We start from the raw sequence: 10,548 nt of genomic DNA, 5'->3' as shown, positions 1-10,548 counted from the left end.
TTCCAAATGTTTTGTACACTCAGTGTACATCCTGAGTGGTTTTTGTATTAGCTAATTAATAAGTTGTATAATTTGAAACTCTAATCAAACTCCACTTCCCTCTCACCACAGTCTGTAACCTGCTGTAGTGGTCAACTAAGCTAATTGTCCACATTGTCCATACCACTTTGGCATCAGTTAGCTCCATTAAGACAACAGTGATAAACAAGCAACAATCTATAAACCAAAATGTCCGTCATACCCTTCACAACTCAATGGAGCCCAATGGAGCAAAACAGAAACATCCATTATCCAGGAGGTGAATGAGAGCTCCATTGGTTTGTGAAGGATAAGACGGACATGATGGTCCCTTTAGTTTAATCTGCTTCAGTCTGAGATGTGCCTGTAGTCTGGAGTGGTGCAGACAGTAGCTGGTCTGCATAGTCACAGCTTGTTAAAGGGATTATGTTTGGGGAACACAGTCCACTCACTGTGACTTCTCCTCTGGGGTCAGGAGTCACGACCTGCTCACCATCCCAGGGTCCACAGATACAGTGGGGCAAAAAAGTATTTAGTCAGCCACCAATTGTGCAAGTTCTCCCACTTAAAAAGATGAGAGAGGCCTGTAATTTTCATAGGTACACTTCAACTATGACAGACAAAATGAGGGAAAAAAATCCAGAAAATCACACTGTAAGATTTTTAATGAATTTATTTGCAAATTATGGTGGAAAATAAGTATTTGGTCACCTACAAACAAGCAAGATTTCTGGCTCTCACAGACCTGTAACTTCTTCTTTAAGAGGCTCCTCTGTCCTCCACTCGTTACCGATATTAATGGCACCTGTTTGAACTTGTTATCAGTATAAAAGACACCTGTCCACAACCTCAAACAGTCACACTCCAAACTCCACTATGGCCAAGACCAAAGAGCTGTCAAAGGACACCAGAAACAAAATTGTAGACCTGCACCAGGCTGGGAAGACTGAATCTGCAATAGGTAAGCAGCTTGGTTTGAAGAAATCAACTGTGGGAGCAATTATTAGGAAATGGTAGGCATACAAGACCACTGATAATCTCCCTCGATCAAAAATCCCAGAACCACACGGGGGGACCTAGTGAATGACTTGCAGAGAGCTGGGACCAAAGCAACAAAGCCTACCATCAGTAACACACTACGCCGCCAGGGACTCAAATCCTGCAGTGCCAAAATATAACTTTTTGGTTAAAACCCAACTCGTCGTGTTTGGAGGACAAAGAATGCTGAGTTGCATCCAACGAACACCATAGCTACTGTGAAGCATGGGGGTGGAAACATCATGCTTTGGGGCTGTTTTCCTGCAAAGGGACCAGGACGACTGATCCGTGTAAAGGAAAGAATGAATGGGGCCATGTATCATGAGATTTTGAGTGAAAACCTCCTTCCATCAGCAAGGGCATTTCAGCATGACAATGATCCCAAACACACCGCCCGGGCAACGAAGGAGTGGCATCGTAAGAAGCATTTCAAGGTCCTGGAGTGGCCTAGCCAGTCTCCAGATCTCAACCCCATAGAAAATCTTTGGAGGGAGTTGAAAATCTGTGTTGCCCAGCAACAGCCCCAAAACATCACTGCTCTAGAGGAGATCTGCATGGAGGAATGGGCCAAAATACCAGCAACAGTGTGTGAAAACCTTGTGAAGACTTACAGAAAATGTTTGACCTCTGTCATTGCCAACAAAGGGTATATAACAAAGTATTGAGAAACTTTTGTTATTGACCAAATACTTATTTTCCACCATAATTTGCAAATACATTACTTAAAAATCCTACAATGTGATTTTCTGGATTTTTTTCTTCTCATTTTGTCTGTCATAGTTGAAGTGTACCTATGATGAAAATTACAGGCCTCTCTCATCTTTTTAAGTGGGAGAACTTGCACAATTGGTGGCTGACTAAATACTTTTTGCCCCACTGTATCTGCTGGACGAGGGGAGGCTGCGGAGCAAGGCTGGTTGATTATGAGAGAGGACGAGAGGATTTGGCTTGCACGTCAGAGCATGGTGACACAGCATAGGGTTCTTTCACATATTGCACACACACATCACATGCACATACACATACACAGACACACACAGACATGCACACGCACACGTCTATTTGTTGAACTGTACACTATATTCACAATGTGGTACACGGAGCACATAATTTTGGTTTATAGATTGAAAGTGTTATCTGTTCTTTTCATGCCTTTGCGCTTAAGTACACGTTTCTAAAACATAAGATGTGCTGCATGTACGCCAGAAGACATCAGAAGGCCATGTGACCATGTCCATTTACAAATGGTCTAATAAAGATGTTGATGCTGTTTTAGAGATGGATGCATCCATTTAGCATTATTTGCTCGACAGTCAGAGGCAACAACAAACTCCTAGCAGCATGTGATGGACTAGTCGTGTTTTGCTCTTAATCAGTTAAGGAAGCTTCTCTTTGAAAAAGCCAATGGAAGAAAGCAAGTCCTTTGTTTAATGAAGATGAAAGTAACAGCTTCCATTTTGCATGCTGACACAATTAGTCTCACTGAATCCATCTGAGAGATCATTCTGTGGAAAAATACATCATTTGATCCTCAACATGTGAGAGCCAAAGTTCCCCTCTGTCTGTCTCTGTTGGGCCCATGGGTCTGTAGAGGGTGGATGGCACCACTGTAGCTGGACAGAGACAATTAAAACAGCAGGGGACTGAGTCAGACTCAAGACTTTGAAATGAACTGATGGGATGGTCAGACATTTATTGATGTGGGGAGTTATTGATTAAACATTTTCATCACTCTGAAAACTATAGAAGTTCTACAAGGTTGAGGAGTTTTGGTTATGACAGGGATTCTTTCTAATGAGACTAACTTAACGTTCAGGTCTCGGCCATATATAGAGAGACCTGTGGATTTGGATCTGAATACTTCTCCAGTAAAGTTATGAAAATATGGAACCTCAAAAATTTGACTATGTTCCAAAAGAATAATGATCTATTTCTTTCCTTTTCTGTCGACGATGATGTCCTGATTCAGTTCAAGCTCCTGTAGCGCACAAACTTAGAGAAAATCTAATGGAATCGTATTGCAGAGCGGTAGGTAGCCTAGTGGTTAAGAGCTTTGGGCCACTAACCGAAAGCCGGATGGTGAAAATTCTGTCAATGTGCCCTTGAGCAAGGCACTTAAACCCGAATTGCTCATGTAAGTTGCTCTGGATAAGAAGGCAAATTACTCAAATGTAACTCTAAAATGTCTTGTAAATCACACTGAAGACAATGTGGTGGTTTCTGTCAAGATGTGAAACGCAAATGTTAGCAGAACAGACAATCTAATTGGCGTCATGGGAGAGTGTGGAGCTTCATCTGGCCTCCTTGGCACCCCCTCTCCTCAATAATCTGCCTGATAAAATGCATATTTGGCAAAGAAATTCTGGTTCAAACATTATCCCATTGAACGTGTGAAACTGGCTTACTGGTCCTAGCGGAGTCAGTTCACCCACCTATCTGTTTTCTGAGTCGGCATGGGCTGTTCACTCTTTCTGGGAGACCATTGAGTCATGTCTTTTCATCAAGCCCAATGTCTGGTCCAATCCACCGGAGGGGACCTTTAAGTCTTAGCTATATTTTAGCTTGGGTATATTTTACAGTTAACTGCATTTACACACTGTGTTATTTGCAGCCATTCTCAGCTTTTCAAACATGATCATAATTTCTTTATGATCGCCACATATACAATGAATTTAATTTAAGGCCTTGTCTTAAAGTGATCCTTTCTACCTCTTTCCTGGTACATTATCTGGTCATCTGAGCGTCTCTAACTGAACAGTCACAGACGATTACAGCAGGAACAACTCGTCTTGGTGTCCCAAAGAGCATGGGGTCCTCATGAGAGTATCAGCTTCCAATGGAATCAATGTCAGTGTTAAGTTAATCACGCACTGCAGATTCACCATGTAAGATGCATTTTGCTTGCTGTCAAACTGTGAAAAGTGCCTATTCATTTTTTAAAAATTGCACAGAAAAGTGGTCAGCGTAATTATGACGTTGTTACCCTGAATACCATCTCTAGTCCTTTTATGGCCGTCAACAACTGCACATGACTGGGCCTCTTGGATTGCAAATTAACTGGTTAACCAAATGATCTAACTTGCATCATTTTGGGTTATGTACTTTAGAAGTACACATTTGTTCAATAATGCATGTGTGGTCGTGTCTCATACAATATCTAAATAATAACCAAACAATAAACATGCTATCCAGTCACTAGGTGTAAAAAAATTATATTAATATGATGGAAATGCACATAAATAAGAGACATTAATAACATTACAGCTAAATACAGAATCATCTATTCCACAAAAAGATATTATCCAAAAGCTAATTCAATGGACGACAATGGGTGATTTTGAAATGTTGTACCATGTAATGATGATTGGTGCTGGAAAAAGTACTCAATTGTCATACTTGAGTAAAAGTAACGATACCTTAATAGGAAATCACTCAAGTAAAAGGGAAAGTCACCTAGTAAAATACTACTTGAGTAAAAGTCTACATGTATTTGGTTTTAAATATACTTAAGTATCAAAAGAAAATGTAAAAGTAAAAGTATGAATCATTTCAAATTCCTTATATTAAGCAAACCAGATGGCACAACTGTTCTTTATTTTAAATTTAAGGACAGTCAGGGGCATACGCTAACACTCACACATAATTCAGAAAAAAGCATGTGTTCAGTGAGTCGCCAGATCAGAGGCAGTAGAGATGACCAGGGATGTTCTCTTGATAAGTGCGTGAATTTGACCATTTTCCTGTCCTGCTAAACATTCAAAATGTAACGAGTACTTCTGGGTGTCAGGGAAAATGTATTGAGTGAAAGGTACATCATTCTTTTAGGAATGTAGTGAAGTAAAAGTTGTCAAAAATATAAACAGTAAAGTACAGATACCCCAAAAAACAACTTAAGTAATACTTAAAAAAAAACTTAAGTACTTTCCACCACTGATGATGACATGATCCCACTGGGCACAGACTTCAGTTCAATGTCTAGTTTTGATTTGCATTTGGTTGAGTTCACTAAGGTGAATTCAACATGAAAACAACAAACATTTCACCATGTTATTGAATTTGTGAAGTTGGGTGAAAAAAAATACAACATTCCCTTACATTGATGACTTTTTGCGAATCCAATCAGTTTCCAGGTTGATTCATTCTCTTCACATTGCATTTTCTTGTTGGAATAACGTGAGAAAAAAATATGTTGATTCAACCAGTGTTTGCCAAGTGGGATCAACATGTAGATCTCTCCGTCAAAAATATATCCTCAACATTATTCTATTTTTTAGTGTAGGAAGGATGATAAAATGACAAACATGTTCACATAAGCAAAACAGTTTCCTTTCACATTCCTGTGACCGTGTAGGCCACACAGTAATATCGGAACGTATAACAGCACAGGAGTCACTGCTATGTCTTTTGGACAGACAAGTAACTGCCAACATGAAGGAAACAGTTGAGTAAATTATGCTCGGGTGATGTATACAAATGCCCAGTTGTCCATTATTTTGACTACCATGGATAGAAGAAATCTCAGTTGCTTGGAAAGAGGGGTCTCAAAGGATTTATAGGGGGTTTAAAGGGTGTGTATGTGGTAGGTGATGTCTGTAGCAAATTGAGTTACAAAACAATGATGTATCTGCTAAAATCAACTATAATTCTGAGAACAAAGATGTCTAGTTTTTGGTAAAGTGTCTTATTTCAAATACATTTGTACATTTTCACCCCCAATTTTTACTGAAATGCATCCGGATTAAATTCTTGGGTCACTAGTGGCCTCCTGAGTGGCACAGTGGTCTAAGGCAATGCATCACAGTGCTTGAGGTGTCACTGAGGTGTCACTACAGCCCCGGGTTCGATCCCAGGCTGAGGCAGCGCACAATTGGCCCAGGGGAGGGTTTGGCTGGCTGAGATTTCCTTGTCCCATTGCACTCTAGTGACTCCTTGTGGTGGGCCAGGCACCTGCAAACTGACCTCAGTCGCTAGCTGGACGGTGTTGCTGAAACATCAATCTATGGGCATGTCAGTGCCACATTTTAATTTGTGACAAAATCGAAATGAAAGAAAAGTGATCTTGCAAATTCATCAGACTATGGCTGGAATAGGCTTTTAGAAGTGCCGTCTATTTTTTTTATATATATATATATACATATTTTACTTATCCTTAAATCCAACATTGGTGGGCTTATGAATGTACCCTTTTTCCTATCAATACAATTATTTTGGTATGTCATACAAGGTGTTACTATGCACATGGCCACCGTAAGGTGTTTTAAGGTGCTGAGGAGTATTTTCTCCACTCATTCAGGGGTAATAAAGGCCTTATGCACTCATCTTATCAGGAGGTGCTGCAAAACCCCTACATCCTGCTGCTATGACTGCGAATTAAGTTTAAAAAGGAGTTCTGTCCTTACTAAATGTATAATGTAATATATTTTAACATTACACATTTTTAACACATAAAAAAACATTTAATGAATTAAATATTTTATCAGTCATCTTTCTCAAATGAAGTGGTTGATGATGCAATCTTTGCAAGAGGGATGGAATCTGATTTCCTTGGTCCTCAACTCGTGGCTCAGTTATTTAATTCAGGGTAAGTGGAGTTAGCCGGCCTCAGAGCAGGTTAGGATTAGTTGCTATATAAAGGAGTCGTTGCTATATACATTTCCCTGGCAAAAAGGTGAGCCACTTTCGTATGACTGGTTATCCTGAGTTGAACTCAGAGTTGATCAAAGTTACCTTGCTGACTCCTCAAACCTGCTTAGTAGGAAACCCCTCAGATCTCAACCCGATTGAACACTGATGGTAGATTCTGGAGCGGCGCCCAAGACAGCGTTTCCACCAGCATCAACAAAACACCAAATTATGGAATTTCTCATGGTTGAACGGTGTCACATCCGTCCAAGAACTCCAGACACTTGCAGAATCTATGCCAAGGGGCACTAAAGCTGTTCTGGCGGTTCCTAGTTGCCCAACGCCCTATTAAGACTGTTGGTGTTTCCTTTACTTTGGCAGTTACCTGTATGTAGTATATGTTACCAAATATAACTATGTGTTCATTCTGAGACAAAGGGCTATCTGAGTCTGACCCCTCAGAGAAAACCATGTGTTTGTCACACACACAGGAACAGCATCTCTCCACAACAGGAGTGTGAAATCACCATGTTCCAACAGCGACGGAGTGGGGCTCCCAAAGGGAACAAATATCAGGCAACCCGGTGTACATCATGCAAAGCACTGAACCCTCTATTCATGGGTCACTCTCAGGAAATCAATGCTTCTATCCGGCTGTTGCAGTTGCTGGAACGAGAGTATAACTTGTGTAATCATCTAAAGACATCTAGAATGAGGAGAGAACTGCATTGGTCTGACTTTTAAATAAAAATCATATCAGAGGCATTAACCACCTTTTGAACATCTTTTATAATTGCAATCCATCACAAATAATTACACAATTTTCCTTTACTCAAATAAATACAGTATACTTTTAGAGTCTCTGTTTCATTTTACCAGACCTGATAGCCTACTACAATTCAACAAATGTATGTATTTTCAATCGTTAACGCCTGAAAAATAACTGAACATTACATTAGATAGGCAATATAAATAATTAAATCAATATGTATCGATTTTGATACACATCCTGGGCCATGATGTTTCTATAAAAAAATACATTAGACGTGTGTGACTGTATCTTAAATCCATTAAAACTATCATAAGCGTAAACTGTACTTTACATGCAAAAATATCCTTGTTCTCGCGTTTATAACGCCCTTCAAGAGCTCGGACAGTGCAGCGTAGTCCACTTGCGCCATCTGGTGGACAGTAACAAAAAGTAGAGGAAAAGCTTCAAGGAACATCACTTCCTGTTTAAAAATGGCTGTGCAAGTACGGCTTTACGTAATATAGAGAACGTTATTGAGCTTTTACATATTCGTTTGACCTCTTTTGCAGCGTATACATAAACATGGTCCGTCTATGTAAGTATGATCCGCTTGCTATTTAGCTAACACTGTCAACATGGACTAGCTACTAAGCAGGAGTGGTAGTAGTAAGCCTATACGCTAGCACGATGTTGCTGTAACGTTACTGTGGTTAGCCTCAGTGATTGGTATAGCTAACACTATGATATTTCTAATAAGTAGCCTTATGCCCCTTTCATGGAATTCAAAACAGATACGTAGCTACATCATAGCTAGGTATTGAGTTACGTTATGGGATGGTATGCTAGTCTTTAGGTGGGTAGCTATCGGTCCAGGGATAGGGTTATAGCTAGCTAATTAGTATTCTCTTGGTTACTTTGATTAAAAATGAATAAATGACGCGCTAATGATTTCTTGTCCAGACGTGAAATACTGTCGATGATTTTCACATTATGTTTAAACCGAGTTCCAGCATGTTTCACCGTGGATGTTGTGAAGGTTTTGAGTATATTGCGGATACTGATGTGTTGTGCGGCCTGACGTTTGCCATAAACATTTCATGAATCCCTAATTAACCCGCCTAAGCACCTGGTAACGTTCAAACTATTTACATGACAAACTGACTGTGAATTGACCTAAGACGGACCCTAGTGATGAAAATGACTTACCAACCAAACAGCTAATGACATACTTTTTCACACGGATTTTTTTTAGAGAACATCCCAGTTCAAATACTGTTCTAAATTTTTTTAAATCTGGCAGTTTAATTGCATATGCATTGTACCTTTTTTATAAAACAATTACATTCAGATTTTGTTGTGTTCTTACAGCATCCTTCCTACTGAAGACATACCATGGAGGACACATTGTCATCAGATTGGCAATGGCTGGCCACAAACAGTCTAACAGACCTTTTTACCGGATTGTGGCAGCTTACAACAAGCGAGCACGAGACAGTAAATACATAGAACAGCTGGGCTCTTATGACCCCCTGCCAAACATCTACAATGAGAAACTGGTCAGTTTCAACTCCGACCGGATCAAGCACTGGATGGGCTGTGGTGCACATCCAACGAAGCCTGTGGCCAAACTTCTAGGTGTGTTCTGTCTACACTCACCCTGAAAACACACACTTTCCAGGTTTATTGAAACAACCAATGTAAGGCCTACATCTTGCAAAATACACTAAATCACAGGTTCATAAACTAACTTTTAACTGTACTCAATACCTCCACTAAAGTCTCAATGCTACCTTGGAATCTATGTGGTCTAAGTTATTGTCATCCCTCCCATCTCTGTTCCTGTAGGACTTGCTGGGTTCTTCCCCCTGCATCCCATGACGGTAACAGAGGCAGAGCGTCGCAGGGCCCTGGCAGAAGGAGCAGCTCCGGAGGAGGGAGTTAAGCAGCAGGAACTATGAGAGCTGCAGTGTTGGAACGTGTGGTACTGTCAAGCGTAGCAGGATGTGGGCAATGTGCACGAAGGACAGTCATATATGCCACCCCCCTCCCAAAAGGCTGACTGTTTCCAGTGAAAGCCTTTGTTCTATGTGTAACTATGGATATTCAGAAGCAGTGCTTTTCCTTTTTTATGGAACCAGTGTATTCACATCTTTATAGCAATACATTTGTTTAATAAACACTTTCTTGCGGTTCACGTTATAAATTACCAATGTGTTTGGGATACTTTCAGTCTTTCCAAATCACACCTTTTTTTTGGAGTAACATTTGCTAAATGCCACTTTGCTCAATGAATGCTTTGAATACTGTTTTCAGAAAGTAGGGGATTTTGCAATAGCTCAGTCGCTTATCAATTGATGGTCAAAGCAAGTATTTTTTGTTTGTTTATGGTTTGGCTGTGTTTACAGATATTCCACAACTGACATGTTTCCAAGGTAAAACAAATATGAATGTAGCTAGTTGTGTAATGTTAAAAGGTCCCTGTGGTAAATCATTAAACTGTTTGATGCAATATTTAAGTTTCTCTAACACAGGAGAGTAATACAATGGGTGGGTGGGTATGTTGACAGGATCGACAATGATTTAACTTCCTCTCTTTTGTTCAATGTCACATTTATTGCCTACCATCCCTATAACTTTCTTGGTGAAACTATCTTAATGGACAGTTCATGGTGACACTTCAAATACTTTAACACAAGTATTTTAATGCATTACATTCTCAATTGGCGAGAGACTGCTGTTCCAACAAGGAAAGTAAAGCATTTGTATCAAGTTTCAAGTGCTTATTGTCACATGTACAGTGAAAAGCTTTTCTTGCTGGCTCTTTCCCAACAATGCAATAATATCAGTAGTACAATAAAACAAAGTCAAGTAGAACAAAAACACATGAGAAACAGAACACACACACACACAAGCTATATACAGAGTCAGTTACAATACCATAATTACAATGTGCAGGGAGTGGTAAGGTTAGATATGTATAGAGATAAGGGGACTAGGCATCAGGATATATGATAAACAGTAGCAGCAGCAATTTTGCTACATTACAGCCTTATTCTAAAATGGATTAAATAAAACATTTACCTCATCCATCTACACACAATACCCATAATGACAAAGCC

The 10,548-nt window shown here is 39.8% G+C and overlaps 1 protein-coding gene across 1 annotated transcript; it reads left to right on the top strand.

The window, feature by feature from the left end:
- Nucleotides 1-7,897: 7,897 nt before the first annotated feature.
- On the top strand, nucleotides 7,898-9,940 carry mrps16 (mitochondrial ribosomal protein S16). Its single transcript, XM_064966384.1, has 3 exons — nucleotides 7,898-8,024; nucleotides 8,798-9,064; nucleotides 9,275-9,940. Exons 1-3 carry the CDS (start codon nucleotides 8,012-8,014, stop codon nucleotides 9,385-9,387), a joined length of 393 nt encoding a protein of 130 aa, XP_064822456.1. The 5' UTR covers nucleotides 7,898-8,011; the 3' UTR covers nucleotides 9,388-9,940.
- The last annotated feature ends 608 nt before the right edge of the window (nucleotides 9,941-10,548 follow it).

This window comes from Oncorhynchus masou, chromosome 5 (genome assembly GCF_036934945.1).
Source record: "Oncorhynchus masou masou isolate Uvic2021 chromosome 5, UVic_Omas_1.1, whole genome shotgun sequence".
NCBI lineage: Eukaryota > Metazoa > Chordata > Actinopteri > Salmoniformes > Salmonidae > Oncorhynchus > Oncorhynchus masou.
The sequence above is the reverse complement of the archived record's forward strand: the minus strand, read 5'-3'. Positions and strand labels throughout refer to the sequence as shown.